The following is a 23612-nucleotide window of genomic DNA, read 5'->3' as shown; positions in this document are numbered from 1 at the left end:
ACTTTCTGAATAATTTCTTTGTATTTTTTTCTGAAAACTGCATTTAAAAACGAAAAAAATGAAAAAAAAGGTTTCGTTTGGTCCATTTTCGGACAGATGCCGGCAATTAAAAAAAAAAAATCTTTTAACCATAAAACAATGAATGTAGAAGGAACTATTTAAATTTATTGTTTTTATTTTTTTTTCCAAATTTGAAAGCTGTCTGAGCACTCTCAAAAATTTTAAGCATGGTTTTATGGGAAATAAGGTTGGTTATAAAAATTTTTTTTTTTCAATTGAAAAAAACATCACTTTGACAAAATTTGAGGATCTGCAGAAAATTTCAAAGTTTTGTATAAAAAAAAAAAATCAAAAATGGCAAACATCGAAAAATTTTTGATTTTTCCTAAAAATCTACAAAAAAACAATGAAGATAGGTTGCAATAATTTTTTTGTATTTTTTTTCGTAAAGTACATTTAAAAACAAAAATTTTGAAAAAAACAACGTTCCAATTAGTAGAATTTTGGAAAAGTTATAGCTATTTAAAATAAAAAAAGGTATTTTTTTCAAAAATTTATAACTTTTTTTCGGTTGGTTGAAAAAATTTGAAAAAAATATGAGAAACGTTTTTGATGGGGTAGAAAAAGAGGAAAAATTTTCAGCCATATCTAAAGGGGTCGGGTTCAAAAGTGGTCGATTTGGCGTGGAATGCCCCACATATAAGTTATAGCGGTTCAAATAAATCGACTATTTTTGTTTTTAAACCCGCAGTGAAATATCTTCCTAGTCATGAAAAAAGGAGCCTGTGAAAACGGGAGCACTTAATATCAATTTTGAAAGGTCGCTCATCGTAAATTTCTATTTTACGTTTAAATCACATGGAAAAAAAAATTTTTTAACTTTGGAATCTTACAACTCATTTTGGAATTAACATGTCGGGGTGAAAGATACATTCTTTTGAAGAAAATTGAACGCTCTAAATAAATTGTTTCTTATGTTTTTTTTCTAAGTCTACTCCTTTAAAAGTTATTCGAGTTTAAAGTTCAACATGTAATTAATTTAACCTTTTTTTCTTAATTTTTCTTCAATATTTCATAATTGTGATTGAAAAAAAAATTTATCTTAAAATATTAAATCATTAAGTTTAACGTCGTTGTCAAAGTAGATCTTTATTGTTCTGCTATGAGGAATAAATGACTTTTCAATTTAAAAAATCTGAAATTAATTCCCTCCTTGAAGTTTAAAAAAATTTGAATTGTATGTACATAACTTTTCGTAATATTATTATTTCAATAAATAAAAAAAGGTTGTTCCTAAATAAGTGTCGTCTTTTCATCAAAATGTCATTGTTGGGTTATTAATATTTAATTGTTGTTAGTAGCATTTCATTGTTCATAGTTTTGATAGCCGAAGTGAAAATCGTAAATTTTATAAATTGAAAATAATTGTGCTAAACTTAAAACTATTATCTATACCATTGAAAAATTCTAAAATAATTTTTTTCGAAGATGAGTTTTATTATTATACCCCAATTTAAGAAAAAAAGGTTAAATTGATTATATGTTGAACTTTAAACTCGAATAACTTTTAAAGGAGTAGACTTGGAGAAAAAACATGAGAGACAATTTATTTAGAGCGTTCAATTTTCTTCAAAAATATGTGTCTCTCACCCTGACATGTTAATTCCAAAATGAGTTGTAAAATTCCAAAAAAGAAAATTTTTTTTTCGATGTTATTTAAACGTAAAATAGAAATTTACGATGAGCGACCTTTCAAATTCCTAATAGTTCCTATTTATGGTTTGGACGTTTTATCAACATCTTAAAGTAGCCTTTAAGAAGTTCTCAAGATGTCGAATGAGCCACCTAGTGAACTCATTAAGACGTCTTTAAAAAGAGTTCTCAAAGAGTTTTTTTTTCTGACTTCACAAATAAGACTTCAGTTTGAATTTACCATGACGTCTTTAAGGAGCTCCTAATTATGACTTCATAAAGAAGTTGAAAAAAGAATACATTTAGACGTCCCAAAACGGACGTCTTCTTTATGGAGTCTTCAAGAACTCTTAATTAAGAGTTCTTAAAAATGATACCTTTAAGAAGTCATTATAAGACTTCTTGAGGACGCCTTCAAAAGGACGTCCTAAAGCAGTCATTCCGACTTGAATGCTGTCAGGACACTTATTATACATACCAAATGAATATACTCTATAACATCACTGAACATAATTTATAACAGGGCTATTGCTGCTACTCTGGTCGTCCTTATCAAGGGCGCCACAGGAAGTGATAACAGCCTCCCAGAGCCGGATCTTAGATCATCAGGGTCAGTGTAATTTAGTTTAATTGTGAGAGAAGGAAGAGGAAGGATAATTTATAAATAAATTATTATAAAAACACTTTAACACTTAAACCTTTTTTATTTATTTAACCTTGTAAACCTTGTTCCTTTTAAATCTTTTTATCTCATAAACCTTATAAACTTTTATAAGCCTTATAACTTTTATAAACCTAATGACTTTTATAAACCTTATGACTTTTAAAAACCTCATAACTTTTATAAACCTTATAACTTTTTATTATATAAACCGAATAAACCATATTTACCTTGTAACCTATTTATTATACCTTTTTGACCTTTTATTTGTTAAACCTGCATTCTTTTACTTAAACCTAAATTATTTATTAACCCGCATTTTATTTTATTTATAACTAATTCATTCAACGAAATTGACCAATTACCTTTGGTATCTTTACACACACATGACCTTTATCAACTACTATTATTTGGCCAACTACCTTTGGCATTACTTTATTTTAAAACCTTAATTAAAAATTTAAACAATAATTCTTCCCGCCAATAATTAATTTATTACACACACACATTCACTCGGTCCCCTGGACTTATTTTACACACTCACACTGATTTTAAAATGAATGGCGTCCTGCCATCGACTATTTTCCCGCCACAAATTTCACAATTTAATTAATTCATTAAAATATTTTATTTAAAAAAAAACTTTATTTAATTAATTAATTATTTATTTTCATTCATTTTTCTCAATTAATCCTGAATTTTTTTACGAATTTTATTGTTCACTCCGTTCACTCAACTTCAACGCCTCCGTCACCTTTTCTCAACTCTACTCAGTAACTTTTATCCTCAAGTTCACCCAAGTACTTTTTTCACAATAATCAATTTTTTATTTTAATATTTAATTCTCAGTTTTGATTTTAATTATTTAGATCCCTTAATTAATTTAATCTATTTAATTATTTTAATTATCTTTAATTGTAAAATGAGCAAATAAACTTAGAGGGTTTAGGCATGAAGGAATTTAAACAATTAAAAATTACACACAATCAATAGGTAAATAATTTAGGTCTTTATTTATACCTTATACACTTAAACTGTGAGAACTTAATGTTAGAGAGCGAATGCAACTAGATTTATACGCGATAGAGAATGGAAACGATATTAAATTCATGTATATAAAATCCGACACGTGGTCGGTAGCGGATCAGAACGCGTTAATTAATTTATGAGCAATTGAACGCGAGCAACAAATGTTATATGTACTCAATAATTAGTAGCCTTGAGCTAATTATTGAGGATTTTTTAGGGTAAGTTAAGCGGAATTATCACACAAGGATAATTTATATTGAGCGAAGCAGTTAGATGGATATCTGTATTTGTACTGATGAATCCACGATGTAGATTAAGATCATAAAAGCGTTGAAGAGCCGACGTTACCGCTCGGTGGTGACGTGGCAGCAAAGCTGCATAAAACGAATTTTCCCATTGGCTTAAAAGCGCGCCAGCAGGAAGTAGTTAACAGCCAATTTCTCTGATTGGCTGCCGAGCACGCTGATATAAGACGAATTCTCTGATTGGTTGGCTTGTAGCGGGTTCTCATACCGTCTTGACATGGTTATGAGCAATAAATTGCATGTGTTGGGCCCAGATAGCGAGTGACTCGGCACTATTCTGACCTTGAAGTCATTAGCGAGTTCGGCTGCTCCCGGACGTAGCGAAACTACACGAAGCTTTTCAAAATGATTAAGCTCGTGACTAATTATTGATTTATTTTAATTAATTAACTACCGGTGGCCTTGACTGTGTAACTTTTATCAATTCTTAACCAGACAATTTATTATTTTATTTTGAATTATTTATTTAATTAATCAATTAATTTTACCGACTAGATTTGATGACTAGAATAGATAATTTCCGGTGCGAGGGTTACACGACCCACCTGGAATTTTCTATAGTATTTCCGGCAACCTGCCTGGAGTTGATCAATTAATTAATTTTATATAATTTAATTCTGGTTAATTATTAATTTTTAATTACCGAATTTATCTATTTAATTACAAACGACTATTTTAGACGCGACGATACCGGACGTACGACTAAGTACTTAATAAATTTTTCCGGCTTCCTGCCTGGAATAAAATTTATATAAATACCTTTACAACAGTTAAATTCTCCTCCAACTTGTCCTCGTCTCGGTGATTGTCCAGTATTTTTTCCGTCTGGTCCAGATGATCTTCAAATTTATTTAGCATGCTTACTGCATGAGCTTACGGACTACGTGCTGATGATCAACGATGATATTGCGCGTATACATGCCTGGTCTGTGGTTAACCGCCTGCGGCTCAACATAAGTAAGACTAAGGCTATCATCTTGGGTTCAGCCCCGTATGTCAATATGCTAGATCAGTCCAGCATCGTGTTTGGTTGTGAAGGAGTCGAAATTTCTCTGGTCTCCTCGGTCAGAAACCTAGGTGTGTACATCGACTACAAATTGACGTTTAAAGAGCATGTCAAGCATGTGTCTGGTAAAATCCACTCTGCACTCTACCAACTATATAGCTTGAGAAGCTATACTGATGTCACTGCCCGCAAGTCTCTAGTAAATGCACTGATACTTCCCCATACCGACTACTGCACTGAAGTGTTACATGGTATTGGTGCTGTTCCTGACATCAAGCTTCAAAGACTTGCTAATAAAGGTGTTCGGTATATTCTGGGGCTGCCTTGGGATTCCCCCATCTCCCAGGCCAGAACGGAATTGGGATGGCTTTCAGTTGGTAAAGCCAGGGCTCGAGCAATTATCATCCTGGCCCGGAAGGCCATTCTGCAGGGTTCACCTTCCTATCTGGCTGAGCTACTTGCCATATATACTGCTCCCAGGCTACTGCGTAATCAATCAACCGCTATCACCTTGGTTATACCTAATTATCGCATGAAGTCTTACAAGAATGCTTTCGCTGTTGCAGCTCCATATTACTGAAATAGCCTTCCTGATTCGCTAAAACTCATAAATGATACGCAGGCGTTCAAAAGTGCTTAAAAGTGCTTAAAAGTCATTGGCCGCTTATCTGTGATAAATCTTGGGCAACTGGTTACACTTTATAATTTATTATTTTGCTAATTTCAATCATTTAATTATCTGTTCTTTTTTATTTTTATCACCTTATATTTGTATTCTTTTTAGCTTATATTTGTATTTTTTTTTTTTTTAGTTTTATTATCTCTTTTTTCACAGCTTATACGTACATGTAATGCTATTATAATAATCATAATTATGCGACTTCGGTTGCAATGCTCTGTACAATGTAAAATATTTTGCTCAACGCAAATATAAGGGCCCTGAAAACAAACCCCGGTGCCAATGAAATTGTCATAACGGGTTTCCCAGATATTGATTGCTTCTCTGATCATCGCAGATGGGTTCACGCTGTCTTTGCAGCTCTGGGGTTGCAAATAACTAATGATAATATTCTGGACACCAGAATACTTGACAAAAATAATGCTGCAGCCAGTGATACTGTTCCTACGCCTGCTTCAAGCAGTGGTAATGCTCGTTAAACTCGAAGACGTCTCACCATAGCAGTGAAGCTTGCCTCTCCAGCTACTATGATCGAGATAATAAATGCTAAGAAGAAATTTGGCGCTCTTAAGTGGTCTATGATTAAACCTAACTTGGCTTCACTCTTCAATGAGGGTATGGCCAATCTTAAAGATGACTTTAATATCTACGTCAATGAGATACTTTCGAGTAAAACCTTTAGGTTGCTTGGAGAAGCTAAAAAGTTGCTGAAATCGCTTGGGTATAAATATATTTGAACCAAACATGATTCCGTGATGGTCAAAAAGGAGGATGGTGCGCTAATCCAAATCATCTCTAGTCAAGCTGATCTGCCACGCTTCAAACAACAACCCAACACTGCAGAATAGGTGGTGGCGACATCTTTAAGACCGCTGCAAGATAATATCCCACGAAGTCAATTGCGATAATGGTACAACTACTCTTAGGGCTTGCTGCCTTAATGCAAATTCTTTGAGAGCGCATATGGATGTTATATTGCAATTTTTAGACTCAAACCCACTACAACATCTCATCGTCATTACTGAAACTTGGCTGGCTGAAACAATACCTGATACAATTGTTAAAATACCAAACTACAACGTTGTTCGTAATGATCGGAATACACATGGAGGCGGAGTCGCTATATACTTTCATGATTCTTTAAGGGGTCTACCCTCTTTAGACGGGCAAAGATAAGGCTATTTTCACGAATTTTTTTGACCGGTATACGTCATAAATATGGACATAAAAAGTGTTAGGCCTAAAAAATACACTATTTGATTACACAAGAAAATTTTTTTTATATTTATTTTAATCAGTTTTTATACATAAAAATGAGGGAGAAGACTGGTCCAAAAAAAAAGATGAGTGTGCGCTGTTGATGAAATATCTGGAATGGATGATCTGAAAAAAAAAAAAAAAATAGTTTTAGATTCAGTAAGTAAATGGCTATAGCGCATATCATACGATTTTTTTTTTTTCAAAAATGACAAAATGGCAGCCATTTTTCGAAAAAGTACGAAAAATCACGTTTTTTCCGTCGTTCTTTGCCAAAAATAAATAGTTAAACTCAAAATTTCAAAAATCGTATAATATGCGCCATAGCTATAGTTATCAAGAACATGTGGTTAAATTTTGGTAAGGTTCGGTTGAATAGTTTCGGAGATTTTATCAACAAGCCGTCCAAAAACGTCATTCCGAGAAAAACGCGTTTAAAGTTTTCTGTAACGAAAAATCGTGAAAAAATCTTACTTACGTCTAATCAGCGATGCCTGCACCATACATTATGCCTTCATCTTCTTTATAGTGCACATTTTCATCCAAATGAAAATTTTCAGTATGGATAGTATATTATAATATTATACATTTGTCAGTATACCTGAAAAAGGTTGCAGCTGCTAATGAATACAAAGGCAGGTAGGCCGTACCGCTCCGAAAACGTCGTCCAAAAGTACAGTTAGACTGCTCGGATCTTTATAAATTTTCAGTATGATACTTTTAAATATGTATACTTTCAAAAAATACAAAAAAAAAAATTCGATTTTTTCAAAATTCTAAAGAGGGTAGACCCCTTAAACTTATCTGTCATCCATAAACCCCCGATCATTTGGACAGGTCAACCTGGTGTTCCAGAGTACATCATATGTAAACTACACTAATGGAAAAAATTAAAGGATCAAAAAAAAATTCTAAATTTTTAGGCGATTTTCAACAGGCTCTAACTTTGAGAGAAATGGTCGTACAAGAAAAGAAAAAAAAGAAAATTGTAGCTCCAAGTATCTACTTTTTGGATTAGAACTTCAAATTTTTTTAGCGTCAGCAGTTTTTGAGTAATCTTAGAAAAACCAACGACAAAAAAATTTTCAAATTTAAAAAATTTTTTTTTTTTGGTCTCCGGGCGTGGAAAAAATTATTTTTGCTTAACCACTATGAGGATCGGATACCTTCATTATTCAGCTTTAATTTCTTTTTTTATGGACCTTGATACGTCCACTTCTCGCCGAGATATCGGTCTTCAAATGGAAAAGGATCCTTTTGTCTTTGATTATCGATATCTCAGAAACCAATGATCGCACAGAAAGTTAATGGTGGGTTTTAAAAACTTGAATAAATTCCCTTCAATGATTAGCCATTGCTTTTTCGAAAAAAAAATTTTTTCCTATCGTCACATGAATTTAAAAATGCAACAAAAAAAGAGCTTTTTGTGGTTTTTTGGAAAATCAAGCGTTGAAACGAAAATATTGTGGAAATCGATAATGTTGACTGTGCATTTTACAGTTCAATATGTCCACAAAAACCCTGCAGAAAGCCAGATTAATCCAACCAGCCGTTTTTTTGTTTCACGCTATCGAATTTTTAAAAAAATTAAAGGATCACGTTTTTTGCTCTGAAAAGCTCATAATCTTTAACAAGATGAAAACAAACATTTTTTCGGAGCTTTTTCCACAATTTTATTGCAGACAGTGCTTAAATTTCCAAAAAATAAAAAACTTTTTTTTCGAAACAAAATTTTCAAAAAGAAAAATTTTCAAAAAAATTTTTTTTTGGAATAACTTTAGGAAATTTACAAAACCAACACCCAATAATTTTTAGCACGTTTACGTTGCTGCATTTCGTGATTTTAGTGTACTTGTAAGGAGAGCAGCTTCAGTTCTGGTTGCGGCCGTCTATCGCCCACCTCATGCCCCGTTCACAGCAAATTCTGATCTGGCTTCTACACTTGCTGCAGCAATGGATGGATTTAGCCACAAAATCATTCTAGGAGACTTCAATGCTGATCAGCTCCAACTGAGTTTTGATGCTCAATACGTCAAATCATTCATCAGTAGCAGCTCACTCAAATTGGTTGATCATGGGGTTACTCATGTTACGAAGCAATCTGAAACGTGGCTCGACTTGTGCATTGTTGACAGTCAAAATCATATCACAAACTGGGGCAAATCGGACAGGCCTCTTGGAGCGGGACATTACCTGATATACATTGAAATGCAGCTGGCTGGACAAATCACAACAAGCAAGAAAATTGTCACTCGACATCTAAACGGCTTATCGTCGCCGGCAGCTTTATCTGTACTTTTTTGTCAGGACTTTATGCAGATACTTTTGTCTGAGCATACAGTTAGCCAGTCAGCGGACTCATTTACCTGCAGATTTATTTCCCACGTTGACAATTTTTCTCCTTGTCGCCAAGTCATCATTGATTGTTCAAAAATGACACCATGGATAACGCCTGAGCTACATGCGTCTGTACTCAAGGTTCGGAAAATATAAAAACTTTTTCAACGAAACAGATCCTATAGAGATCTGTTGCTTTATCGGTATGAGCGGAATCTGCACAGAGAGAAGCTTCTTGATGCCAGGATTTGCTACTATAAAAACAAGCTGAATGGTTTATCTGCAGGTGCTATGTGGAAAGAACTTAGTAAGCTTAAACTTCTCAAAGATAACAGCCCCAAACCACTAGCTGTTGATCCTGCTGAGTTTTGAAGGCTTTTGTTAACGTCTCCAGGCGTGTGGTTTCGGACGAATCTCAACCTGCTGTCAAGATTGGTGAGCAACCAGAGTTTGTCCTAGGCGAAGTTACTTCTGTCACAGTAAAACGGGCCATTATGTCCATCAAATCTGATGCGGTTAGTGCAGATAGTGTTTCGAAGAAGATGGTCGTGGAATCTCTACCTGCAATACTTGAACCCATTACTGAATTGTTAAACAAGTCTTTAAGGGACTCTACTTTCCCTGACAACTGGAAAAAAGCTATTATCGTTCCTATAAATAAAGTCCAAACACCTTCTAAATTCACTGACTATCGGCCTATCGCTCTTTTACCATTTCTTGGCAAAGTACTTGAAAGGATAGTCTTCCATCAAGTTACAGAGTACCTAATCGACTATGAACTACTCGACCCGCTTCAGTGTGGCTTCAGGAAGGGACGCAGCACTCATACTGCTTTATTAAGGCTTATCAACGATGTTCGCTTTAACATGGACAAACGCATGGTCACCTTCTTGGTGCTGTTTGATTTCTCAAAAGCTTTCGACACAGTCGATCCACTGCTACTCATTAGTAAGCTTACCATGATCGGTTTTTCTGCGCCAGCTGCTACGTGGGTTACCTCATACCTTACCGGGCGTTTTCAGGCAGTCAAGGACACTGATGGGAATCTAACAGACTGGAAGTACACCGACATAGGCGTCCCTCAAGGCTCTATACTAGGGCCATTACTCTTCTCACTATTTATAAATGATATCGGAATGTGCATTCGGTTCTGTAAGCGCTTGCTGTATGCAGATGATTTGCAAATATATCTTGCCTGTTACCCATATGAGCTCGAGAGCTGCGTGCAGAAGCTGAATTCTAACATTGCTAGCATTAAAAACTGGGCAGTCAAAAATCGGTTACAACTTCACCTAGGAAAGACAAAGGCTATCTTGATGGGCACAAGGTCCTTTATCAACGCTATTGATACCTCACAAATCGGCTTGGGCTGTGATAGAATTGATATTCCTATTGTTTCCAGCGTCCGAAACCTTGGTGTCATTATTGAATCCAAGTTGACCTTCGAGGATCATGTCAAGCTTGTAACCAGTAAAGTGAACTCATCCCTGTATAAGCTATACAATTTGCGTCACATTACTGATGTGAATATGCGCAAAACATTAGTAAATGCACTTATACAGCCGCACATCAACTACTGTTCAGCAGTAATATATGGTCTGGGCTCTGTACTTGACGGTAAGCTACAACATCTTGCAAATGAAGGTATTCGCTTCGTGCTGGGCCTACCCTGGGATGCCCACATAACGCAGGCCAGAAAAGACCTAAACTGGCTTACTGTCCGCAAAGCTAGAGCACGAAGTATGATGAACATCACCTGGACGGTAATTTATGAGCATACTCCTTCGTATTGTCACGATATTTAAATATCGCGGCAGCTTCGCATTAGGTCGGGTGGGGCAACAGATGGCAGCACACGCTGCTCACACGTCTCAAATATTATTATTATTATTTTATGTACTATTTTGTTTTAATTATTGTATCTTTACTATCTGCTTGATTCCTTAGGTGTAAATTGCGTCTGAATCAGGAAAATTTACTGATTTTTATAAACATATAAATGGATTTTATTGGCGCTGGGATAAATAATTGCGCATTTTATTTATATGCTTATGATTATTTTGGTTGGTTGACGCATGCGCCTAAACGCAACAATTGGAATCGGTAAATTTATTTATTATAAATAAATTTACTAGTTTTATGAATAAATCAATGCGAGATTTATCTGTAAATCATATCAATAATTGGCTCTGAAATGTGCGGGTGGCCATTTAATGTCGGGAATGGGCCAAATTACACGAAAACAAGTCATGCATTATGTTGGTGCGTTGTAAAAATTAGCGGCAGGTATATTTCTCCATTGGTTAGAGTGAGATAGATCGCAAAATGGCGTCGGCCGAAGTGCCAGCGTGAAAAACACGTGCTGCCGTGGTCAGACGTGGATAATCTTTTGTACGAGCAGGGTGTGTGCCTGTTGCCTGTGTTATGCATTTGAGACGCCATTTGGCAATTGTTAAATAAATATAAAGTAGTTGTTGGTCATTTGGGCAGTAAAATCGTTTTTGTTGTTTTCAATAAGTATTGGAAAATTGATAATTGCAACCAATGGAGCCTGTACGAGTTCTATATATTGATGATGACTGTAAGTACCTTTGTGCTTTATACATTGGCGTATAATTTGTTCCCGCGTTGGTGGCCATTTGTATATCTCACGAGTGTGAGTGAGAGAGGGCGCAGTATTTAACAGTAACGTTTATACATATAACTGATTGCGTACTTGTTTGTCCCAGCAGTAAATTTTGCAAAACTTAAATATCCCATAATTATTATTTTTTATTATTGAATAATTAAATGGTGACCGTTCATATGGTTTAGCGGTAAATATCTAAGAATCTTTACATTTATTATTCACCATCATTTTGAGTGTTATTGGTAATGTTTATTTTGTTTGCGGTAGATATTTACGAATTATTTAACTATTATCTGTGAGCACTTGTGATTTATGGCGATAATAGTATTTGTGATCAATTATTATTTGCGATAAATATCTACATTTGTGTAATTATTATTTGCGTTAAATATTTTACAATTATTCAAACCTTCTCAGTGATCATTTATTATTTTACGTTAAATATTTTACACTTATTTAAATATTTTCATTGACCATTTATTATTTTGCGTTAAATATTCAATATTATTATCAGTGATCAATTATTATTTGCGGTAAATATTTACATTTGTGTAATTATTATTTGTGATTATTTCTTATTATTTTGCGTTGATTATTTATAACTATTTAATTATTATTTGTGAACACTGGTGATTTATTGCGGAAATACTATTTGTGAGTATTCATTATTTTTGCTGTAAATATTTACTATTATTATCAGCGATCATTTATTATTTGCGGTAAATATTTACAATTGTTTAAAGTATTAAATGATTTAGGCGTATTATCTAATTATAAATTGTGGTTAAATTATATTAAGCGTGCACAACATTATTATTTATAATTATTTATATTTATTTGCTATCACGTGCGAGTGATATCAAGTCGTACAATTATTAGAACTATTATTTTGCGTTACTTGACCATTGGTGAAGCGTTTATTTTGAAGTAAATTATTATTACTTGCATTATTGTTTTGTTAATACTCGATGGGAATAATATTATAATTTAAAATATATTGGGTTGATAAATGGCTACCAACCCGGGATTTATTTAATTTATATTGTTTATTTACTGTATGCTTTCTCTTTTTTGCTATCCTTTTCCTACATCTGAAACTGCTCTCTGATTTTTTTATTTCATTTTTCATTTTCATTTTTAATTCATTATTGAGTAAATCTTGTTCGTGGGGGGTACACGAACTGGCGCTCAATCCGGTTTTCTGACCCAACCTGAGCAGAGCTGTGTGTCCAGTGGGGATTGTGGACAGCTCCAAAGGATATTTATTTTTGTTTATTATTTTATTTTCAGTTTTTTTACCATCGGTGAGCCATAACGGCTATTTTGAACACACCACACTTCGCCGTGGGTTGTGGAAAATAGTAGGGAACGTTATAGTATCTTGCTGAACTTATATCTGTATACACAGCTGCTCGTACACTGCGTAATCAAAGTGCTGCAATTACCTCGACGGTTCCAAATCACCGGATAAGCTCATATAATGCAGCATTTGCGGTAACAGCACCGTACTTCTGGAACAGCCTGCTGGATGATATTAAACTTGTACGTGATTCTGCTACCTTCAAGACAAAACTGATCACTTGGCTTTTGAATTCAGACGATGACTATTCGGTGACTTGAGTTACCGATTAGCCAGTGTGTTATTTATCACACAGGCAAATCTTATTATCTTATCAATATTTGAAACTGCAGTATATTTATCTATTAATCTACATGTATTAACTCACTTATCTCTATTATCTCTAGTATTGTAGTAAAATTCTTTAACATGCTATAATGTAAAAAAATGGTCTTCTTATTATTAATACTGCAAAGCTATTGCTTTGCTTCTAATGTAAATTTTTTGTTTAACCATATGAACAATAAACAACCAATCTAATCTAATCTAATCTCTCTCTGTGGTTGGAGCTGTGGAAGCTTGGCTTGCTCAAGGACACTAGTCCTAAGCCCCTCGCCGTTGATCTCACTGTACTTAATATGACTTTCGCGGCCATATCCCAGTCATCTACAGTGCATCACTTTACAGAACCAGCAACCAAATCAGGCTTGCAACCTGAGCTACAATTTAAAAAGACTAATGCAGATGAAGTTCGTAAAATCTTAACCTCTGTAAGCACTGATGCAGTTGGAGCCGATGGAATATCTAGGAAGATGTTGTTGGCTATCTTACCTACGGTCCTGGGTCACATAAAGTGTATCTTCAATGCGTCTTTAAGTGGCAATACCTTTCCTGATGCTTAGAAAAGGGCTATAATAGTGTCAATCAACAAGGTCTCGACACCCTCAACACCTAATGACTATTGGCCGATTGTTTTGCTACCTATTTTGGGTAAGGTATTGGAAAGGGTTGTCTTTAATCAGATATCGCTGTACCTTGATGAATATAATCTACTTGATCCACTTCAATGCGGCTTCCGCACTGGACATAGCACTCAAACAGCCTTGCTAAAACTGCTTAATGACGTGGGATACAATATGGATAAGCGTATGGTTACAATTCTGGTTCTCTTCGATTTTTCCAAGGCCTTTGACACAGTTGTTCCTAGACTGCTAATACGCAAGCTCATAACAATTGGATTTTCTTCGTCTGCTGCTTGCTAGATTATGTCCTATGTCTCTGGTAGAGAGCAAGCTGTAAAGCCCGATGGTGGTGAACTTACTGACTGGTTTCGTACTAATATTGGTGTTCCGCAGGGTTCTATTGACACCTTTGCTTTCAAACTTGGCTGTGACGGTATCAATGTTGGGTTCGTTTCATCGGTGCGTAACCTGGGAGTCATCCTCAATTCCAAACTGTGACTGCCAAGATTAACTCTGCGCTTTATGATTTCTATGGCTTGCGTACTTCCACTGATAGGAATACTCGCAAGAACCTGGTAAATGCCTTAGTTCTGCCACACGTCAACTACTGTTCAGCTGTCCTGCATGGCATTGGGTCGGTCTTGGACACCGAACTCCAGAGATTGGTTAACAAGGGTGTTAGATTTATTCTGGGACTTCTGTGGGACTCTCCTATCACTCAAGCTAGAGTTGATCTCGGCTGGCTATCAGTTGGACAAGCAAGATCTCGTTCCTCAATCATTGGGGTTAGGAATGCTTATCTATACCGTCGCCCACCATATCTGACTGATTTGCTACTTGCTCATGTTCCTGCTAGACCACTATGTAGCCAAATTTCAGCATCTACTCTTGTTGTACCCAATCATCGAACTGATGCCTACAGAGCTGCCTTTTCCATTGCTGGTCCTTATCTGTGGATCGATCTTCTTGACTCTCTGAAACTTACTCAGAGCACATCGGCATTCAAGACTGCTCTACATAACTGGCTTTTACAGCAAGAAGCCGGTGGATAGATTGTGATAAACTCGTTAAATCTCAATTTGAAAATTGAAATCGCTAAGTGATGTCTTAACAAATTCTTTGTTAACTTGTATTATATACACACACTGTATTAACTGCTTTATATTTTTGATTGTTTCTTATTTGTTGCTAAATTTTTGTACTATTTTGTTCAACCCAATGAACAATAAACTGTTATCTAATCTAATCTAATCTTTCTTTCTTTCTCATATACCCTCGTTCTCTCCTTCACCTGTTATTCAGACCCAATAAGTAATTTTGAAAAGAAACACCAGCTACCCTCCTGGTATCTGTTAACAAGTTTAGAAAATTATCGCGTGGTTCCACACAATAGAAACCGAGTCCAAGATGATTAATTCCTTGATATAATTTAACTGCGTCTGATAATGGCATCTTATGGTGGCGTCTACTTTGCGTTTGAATTTTAGTCACTAACTTGGACGTCTTGACGGTCCGGTCGTTCCGGTGATAAATCCGTTTTCGTTCCGTTTCCCCTTTATAATGACTTACGGAATAAATTCTAATCGGGGACTGACTGACGAGCCTCCAATTTTCACTCCCCGGTCGAGTAGTCGCATCCTAATCGGAATAACCCTGGGTGGTATTGCAACTGTATCGACAGTATAAATAATAGATTTTATTTAAATTAAAATTTTACGCGGTAAATCCAATTTACCCCTTTACAAGTTAATGCATGAAATCTTATACTTAGAAATGTACTATCTGATTTAGTTAAAAAAATGTTTAATTTGAATCATGTGTGAATTTTACATTTCAACCTTATTTGCAAGAATAATTTTTGTAAAATATCATATGATGTTATGGGAAAGGAGATTAAAATGCATTTATTGAATAAATAAATACGAACATAGTTCAAGATATTTAGCCCAGCCTTTCAAAACTTTCAGGTTACAATGAAATCCACCAAAGCATCATTGACAGAAACAATTCAATATTTATGCAGAGGTAAAATTCTAGCCAGTGAAACAAGAGAACTTGCTAGCGTATCTCGAGGAAAAATTCGACCAGGTGAAGGTGAAGAATGGTTGAATGAACAAATGTACGTGCCGCCTTTACCACCAACGAATCTTCGAGGATGTCATTTGATTAATATACTCTATCATGTTTATGTAAGTATTGATAGAATATTGGGCATTCGAGTAAGAGTAGCTAGTCTACAGGAGTGTGATGTATTGAGTGAGTTTGAAGCGAGTGTGCTAGTAATAAATACTTGATTCGGTGCGTTATAATCCCTAGAAAATATATCCTTGAGACAAAATGTCCTTGGACAAAATATCCGTGGAGTTATAAATTTCATTCGTCAGATTTATTCTACGAAAAATCTCTCAAGCAATGAAATATCGATAATCATTGACTGAAATTCAAAAAAAAAATTTGGAAATTCTGAAAGTACACGCCTCGAACGCTCATGCTATATTTTGAGAAGTTGAATATTTAAAAAATTCGACTCACCTATATTTGTTAAATTATCATTTCAACTTCCCGCTATGAAAATCGACGATTTTCTAAAAATTCGGGAAGTTGTTGTTTTCACCTCGATTCACGAAAATTGAATTTTCATTAGATATCGACGTTTTGAGGTCCTAGAAAGCTATTCTGACTTTTTTCAGAATGATGTCCGAGTGTCTGTATGCGTGTATGTGTGTATGTGTGTGTATGTCTGTATTGGTGTGTGTAAACTTTATATAAATTTCTAATGAAGTCACTGATTCAGATGGTTCTTGCGGCATCAAAAGAGCTGAATAACCCTTAACTTTTCTGAAAATTTCAGATTATTCAATCAAATAGACTCTGAGAAAGTTAAAAAATACGAAAAAAAAAAACAAATTTTTTTGAAATTTCTCAGAAATGACCTAATGAATCGATTTCAAAATTTAATCAGCTCTAGATTTTAATAATACGCACCGATTGCCGCCACAGACATCTCAATCGGTTGATTTGTTAGAGAGTAATCGTTGGAGACAGAAATGGTAAAAAACGGTTTTTTCGAAACATCTTAAAAATGACTGAGCCGATCGATTTCAAATTATAATCAGTTCTAGAACTCAATAAAATGCATCAATCACGACTTCAAATGTATCAAACCGATCAACTACATAGGTATCATTTTGTTACAGTTTGTTATAAGTCCAAAAGGTCTGGATAAAGAGATAAAGCTTCAAATACCAATCATATTAGCAACTTATCCACTTCGACAAGAGGGGGGCTTGGTCTCAAGTGCTTCATCCAAGAGAGGAGCTCATTATCCTTCTACATTACCAATTTTCAGGCCTTGGCTTGATGATAAGGCTCTTGAAGTCGAAGAATAATTTATTAATATACTGGCCTATTGAATATTAACATACTAATATTTTTCAACTGGCATTAGTCTCATGAAACTCAAGTAAAACTTTTAGTCCAGTCGATGCGCACGAAAAAATGGTCAAAGATCATTTTTTCGGTGGGTAAAGATCGATTTTGAAAAATTTTTTTTTCAAAATACTAGAAAAAATATAAGGAAAAAAGTTACCATAAATTTGGAGGGTGATCTTTTTTTTTTTATAAAAAAATTAGATGTAAAATGAAATATCTCTAAAAGTATTGAGAAGTTATCGAGACAAACTGGTATCATTGTTTTTGGGATTTAATAACGAACAAAATGAATTTTGAACGAAGTCTCTACGACGAATAGTTGCTGAGATAAAAATTATTAAAGCGCGAAAAACGAAAAAGCGCGTCATTTCGTTCGCGCGCGGATAAACAAAAGAGTGTAACTCGGCAGCAAATCGATATTTTAACAATTTTTTTTTATTATTCTCTTAGTAAATCATATATCAACCATAAAAAAATTTGGTAACTTCCAAAAAAATTTTTTCGAATTTTAAATTTAAAAAAAGTAAAAATCACTTTTTGTTAAATAAAAAATAGAAAAAATGAAAAATAAATAAAATGACCTAATGGATAATTTTGTTTAAACCATTACCCAAATAATTACGGGTAATGACAGTTAAAAAAAATTTTTTTTTCATAAAAAAACCGGTTTTGAAAATTTTTTAAATTTATCAACAATTAAAAAAAAAAAAAAAGTTTTTTTTTGATACGACAGAAATTCATCTCGCGAAATTCTGAATCGAGTGGTATATACGAATTTTTGTCGATTTTTCGAAATTTTTCCTTTATAATTTTCAATACAAGGACTTATAAAAATTTCTTGCTACGGGACTTTAAAAAAATAGGACTTCGGATATCTTCGGGAATTGCTAGAGAGAGAAAGTAGTCGTTATCCGTTAGAAAACGACACTACGTCTTATGCCTACTTTCTCTCTCTAGCAATTCCCGAAGATATCCGAAGTCCTATTTTTTTAAAGTCCCGTAGCAAGAAATTTTTCTAAGTCCTTGTATTGAAAATTATAAAGGAAAAATTTCGAAAAATCGACAAAAATTCGTATATACCATTCGATTCAGAATTTCGCGAGATGAATTTCTGTCGTATCAAAAAAAAACTTTTTTTTTTTTTTTAATTGTTGATAAATTTAAAAAATTTTCAAAACCGGTTTTTTTATGAAAAAAAAATTTTTTTTAACTGTCATTACCCGTAATTATTTGGGTAATGGTTTAAACAAAATTATCCATTAGGTCATTTTATTTATTTTTCATTTTTTCTATTTTTTATTTAACAAAAAGTGATTTTTACTTTTTTTAAATTTAAAATTCGAAAAAATTTTTTTGGAAGTTACCAAATTTTTTTATGGTTGATATATGATTTACTAAGAGAATAATAAAAAAAAATTGTTAAAATATCGATTTGCTGCCGAGTTACACTCTTTTGTTTATCCGCGCGCGAACGAAATGACGCGCTTTTTCGTTTTTCGCGCTTTAATAATTTTTATCTCAGCAACTATTCGTCGTAGAGACTTCGTTCAAAATTCATTTTGTTCGTTATTAAATCCCAAAAACAATGATACCAGTTTGTCTCGATAACTTCTCAATACTTTTAGAGATATTTCATTTTACATCTAATTTTTTTATAAAAAAAAAAAGATCACCCTCCAAATTTATGGTAACTTTTTTCCTTATATTTTTTCTAGTATTTTGAAAAAAAAATTTTTCAAAATCGATCTTTACCCACCGAAAAAATGATCTTTGACCATTTTTTCGTGCGCATCGACTGGACTATTTGTGTTTATTCATACCATTAGCTATTATCAAATGTAATAAAACATCATCAGTTTTCGAAACAAAAATTTTTCAGAAAATATATTACAATTTGATGCATCAAAATCAGATTAACATTGGGATAGCATGTAATATTATCATCAAGGCAAAATAACCAACACACTAAGTATCCCAAAAAATGAACGCTTATACTTTTTTTTTTTAGTTAGAACTTTGTTAGTACGTTGTTATTAACATATAGTTATGTCAATTTCTTTTTTTGTTTTTTATTCTGTAGTTTATTCCATTACGTTATTGTCGTTATGATAATATTACAAAGCACTACCTTTGGATTGGAAGTAATTTGGAACTTTTCAAATATTAATTGTGTAGCCATTTAAAGAAATTATTAGAGATTGATATGATGAGAATAAAAAATTTCGTTTTTTTGTTTTTGTAAATTTCACTACCGATTAAAAATAAGTCAAAAACAACATTTCAATGATTTATGTATTTCAATAAATTAACGCCAACAAACACTACATCAAATTTTTTTAGCAACAAAAAAATTCTAGCTATTTACAATTATATTGTTAATCTAAAAATTTGTCTTCAACTTGTGATAGATCGAATTTTATCGACTAGTTGTACCGGCTCTTAGTGTGTGCTGTAATTCACACAGATTACCTGGGAAAAAATTATCAGACTTGATCATACATGATCATGCGTTAATCTCATGCATGATGATGCCTGAATATTGGCCAGCCATGATCGGGCCTGAGCAAGCACAATTTCTAAAATTAATTTAAAAAAATGAAAATAATGATAATTCGATTTTAAATTGACTCATTTTGTTAGTATTATTGTATAATTAATGTTTACTGACTGAAAAGTACTTTTGAAAATTGACCCGTGACGGGTCTCAAACCCACGACCGTCATGTTATGAAGCACGTCCAGTGACCACTAGGCTGACCCATTTTATTCAGTTTACGACGATTCTTGACATCTTTTGAATACATAGGGTTGTAAAAAAAAAAAATATTATTTGAATCCAATCTTGACTTGGTTATTAAATTTTTTTTGAAACAATGGGGAGTTTAAAACCTGTTAGCTCATATGCTCTATCCCGAGGTCAACCGATTTAAAGTTTGATTTGTTAACCTCTGTGCCGAATCAACTATTTAAGATTGGAAGTTATTTGTGTTTATTTGAATACCAATGAACCAATAAATAATTAATTCTGTAATTGGTATTGTATTCAATTATATAGAACTTCAAATAATTATATATAATAATATTTAACTATGTATACATTTTTTTTCCGGGCATAAATTAATAACGTATATTATTTGGTGCGAATTACCGTAATCCGGTAGTGTACGGTAAATGATAGACTTTGCGGTAACGCTACTTCAATTTTAGATAGTTTCCGAAAGATTCTAATTCAAAATATAATACGGAATTCCCGGGTAAAAGAAATTGTATATGAGTATATAGAATTGTATATAGTTTAATATAATTAAAAAGGCCATTCGGCAGCCGAAATAGAAGTAGATTTCTTAATGATTGCTTATTTCAACCTCTCAAATGAAAATACCGACAAATCCTGATAAAGTACGATAAGAAATACAGTATAGAGAATAAAATTAGGGAAAAATATGTAAAATAGCTGTATTATTATTACCATCGTATTATTGTCATCTTTGATATTATTCGTGTTATTGATATATCATATGATTTATATACTCTCAATAAAACAAAATTGAATACAACCACTTGAATGAAAATCATTTTATTTTAAAAGTGTTACACAGCAATAATATAAATTCGAACAGTTTCATGAATCAACTGAAAAGTAGAAGTACTAATGCAATAGCTAAATTTTAAAAATTTCAATGAATAAATCGTTAAATCAATGAGTTGTATAGTGAAAATTAAAGGCGATCGAGCAAGTTTTCAGATGGAACAACCAAGAATAAGACATCTCTTTTCATATAAAAGTTACATCTAGTTAAATCGGTACAATAATTTTTTTTTTGAAAAATTAAAAAAATTCCATATTTTACATATATATATTGAGACAATGTGAATTGTCTTCGTCGTCCTCAGCCTTGCGGTTCCCGTTTTTATCTGTCTTGATGCCGTCTGATATTGTACGTCATAGTGCCGTGGTCACATGGCGAGTCTTTACGTCGACGCATGTCCGTGAGGGTGAAGTGGGGACAAAGTTCACCGGCAGGTCCGAGACCCGAAATTATTGGTGAGACACTTCGATCCTGGATCAACTTGCGTTTAGACGTTCTCTATATTAATTATCCCGTATCAATTCAGGCAATTTACTTGCAATATTCGCATATTCTATATACATTCTGTAAACCTTATATTCATATCTGGCAATTAATTTGCAATGTATATTTTTTATTGTTTATTAGTTAGTGATTATAAATCAAATTAAGTCTATTGAAAATACTATACGTTACTGGCGATATACTCGCGATGGTGATATTAAAATTACGTAATAAAGTTAATGTGTAAGCGAAGTTATTCCACGTGGATATCCAACGGTCGAAACAGGGCCAATTTCATTGTATTCTGCGGAAACCTTACTGTAAGTAGTTAAATTTTGTTACGATTGGCAATAAACTTGCATAATTCTCATAGTAAATCCTTTACATTATACCTCGTCTTTCGTCCTATCTATATCCTAAAATACTGGTCAGAGTATTAAATAAACCACAAGTATTGTTAGTTAAGTCATACATAATAATTAGAAATCTATAAGAAAAATCTATAATTTATAATAAGCCGTGAGGTAAGTTGATAAGTTTTTATACATACGTTCCCTCGCAGATTTGAATCACGGTGGAAACACGGTGGGTTTGTTCCATTTTACCACTGTGATTACGCGGTGTATCCACCGTGATTCCACGGTGGCTTGACCACTGTGTATACACGGTGTTTCCACTGTGATTACGCGGTGGATACACCGTGGAACCACGGTGGTGAAATAGCACAAAGCCACCGTGGAATCATGGTGGATACACCGCGTAATCACGGTGGAAACACCGTGTATACACAGTGGTCAAGCCACTGTGGAATCACGGTGGGTACACCGCGTAATCACAGTGGATACACTGTGTATACCCGGTGGTGAAATGGAACAAACCCACTGTGTAACCACGGTGGATCCACGGTGTTTACACTTATACGGTGTTTTCACCGTGATTCAAATTTGCGAGGGTTGCCGATTTTGGACAAGTGCGGGTTCTTTGCAAGGATCCTAGCCCATTGCTCTGTCCCAGTAGTTAAAAATTTCGTAGAGGCCAGCCTAAACCAGGGTTCAACCCGCGAATCCTGGTGGCTGCTGGTAAGAATCGCAAAGAGAAAAGGCGATTTGTCTCAATATATATATATATTAGGGTGCTTCATTTCGGAGCCAGATTTTTTTTATAAATGCATGTGGAAAAAACCATATTTCAACACAAAAAAAAAAAATTTTCGCGCATGAAAAAAATTCTATGTCGATTACAGACCTAGCTCATTGAAAAATTAGATTTTCCCATTTAAATAACATAGGAAATTTTTTTTTTTAGCTTCAAGTATTTTTAACCTCGTTAACAAATCAATAGATCAAATGGACTAAAACAAATTTTTGTAGGAAATTGAACGCTCTACAAAAAGGTCTATTATCATTTTTCGATAAATCCATCTGTTTCAAAGTTATTAGAGCTCGAAGTAAAGTTGGAGATCGATTTACTTGTCCAGTGAAACTATCAGACTTATCACAAAATATTATGGAATCTTTTTTGTTGCCAATTTCATTCTCTACAAATTAATATCAGTAAAGTTTTTTCAAATTCCGCATTGTTTTCTAGTTATTTTCATTTTAATTTCAAGCTCTTAAAAAAGTGGTTCTGATCGATTTCGACTCGACATTGAAATGAAAATAACTAGAAAACAATGCGGAATTTAAAAAAACTTTGCTGATAATAATTTGTAGAGAATGAAATTATCAACAAAAAATACCTCACAAAATTTTGTGATAAGTCTGATAGTTTCACCGGAAAAGTAAAAAGGTCTCCAACTTTACTTCGAGCTCTAATAACTTTTGAATAGATGGATTTATCGAAAAATGATGAGACCTTTTTTGTAGAGCGTTCAATTTCCTACAAAAATATGTATTAGTCCATTTGATCTATTGATTTGTTAACGAGGTTAAAAATACTTGAAGCTAAAAAGAAATTTTTTTCCATATTATTTAAATGGGAAAATCGAATTTTTCAATGAGCTAGGTCTGTAATCGACATAGAATTTTTTTTCTTGCGCGAAATTTTTTTTTTGTGTTGAACTATGGTTTTTTCCACATGCACTTGAAAAAAAAAAATTTGGCTCCGAAATGAAGCATCCTAATATATAAATATGTTGTGACGTTTTTTTTCGTATGGGGGTCAAATCAAAGTGAACATCACAAACAGCAACGAGTGTTATTGTATTTACGAG

At 33.6% G+C, this 23612-nt stretch overlaps 1 protein-coding gene across 5 annotated transcripts in view; it reads left to right on the top strand.

Moving 5' to 3' along the window:
• The window catches only part of LOC130664988 (arrestin domain-containing protein 3), a 63954-nt gene extending 43051 nt beyond the window's left edge, over positions 1 to 20903 (top strand). For 3 of the 5 annotated variants that reach the window (XM_057465216.1, XM_057465215.1, XM_057465214.1), the window contains exons 5-6: positions 15864 to 16085; positions 17094 to 20902. In XM_057465216.1, coding sequence (XP_057321199.1) covers positions 15864 to 16085; positions 17094 to 17285 — 414 coding nt within the window. In that variant the 3' untranslated portion in view covers positions 17286 to 20902. Of the gene's footprint in view, positions 1 to 15863; positions 16086 to 17093 lie in introns of all 5 variants that reach the window. The other 2 variants (XM_057465219.1, XM_057465218.1) reach the window with 1 other exon arrangement.
• The last annotated feature ends 2709 nt before the right edge of the window (positions 20904 to 23612 follow it).

This window comes from Microplitis mediator, chromosome 3, assembly GCF_029852145.1.
Source record: "Microplitis mediator isolate UGA2020A chromosome 3, iyMicMedi2.1, whole genome shotgun sequence".
NCBI lineage: Eukaryota > Metazoa > Arthropoda > Insecta > Hymenoptera > Braconidae > Microplitis > Microplitis mediator.
The sequence above is the reverse complement of the archived record's forward strand: the minus strand, read 5'-3'. Positions and strand labels throughout refer to the sequence as shown.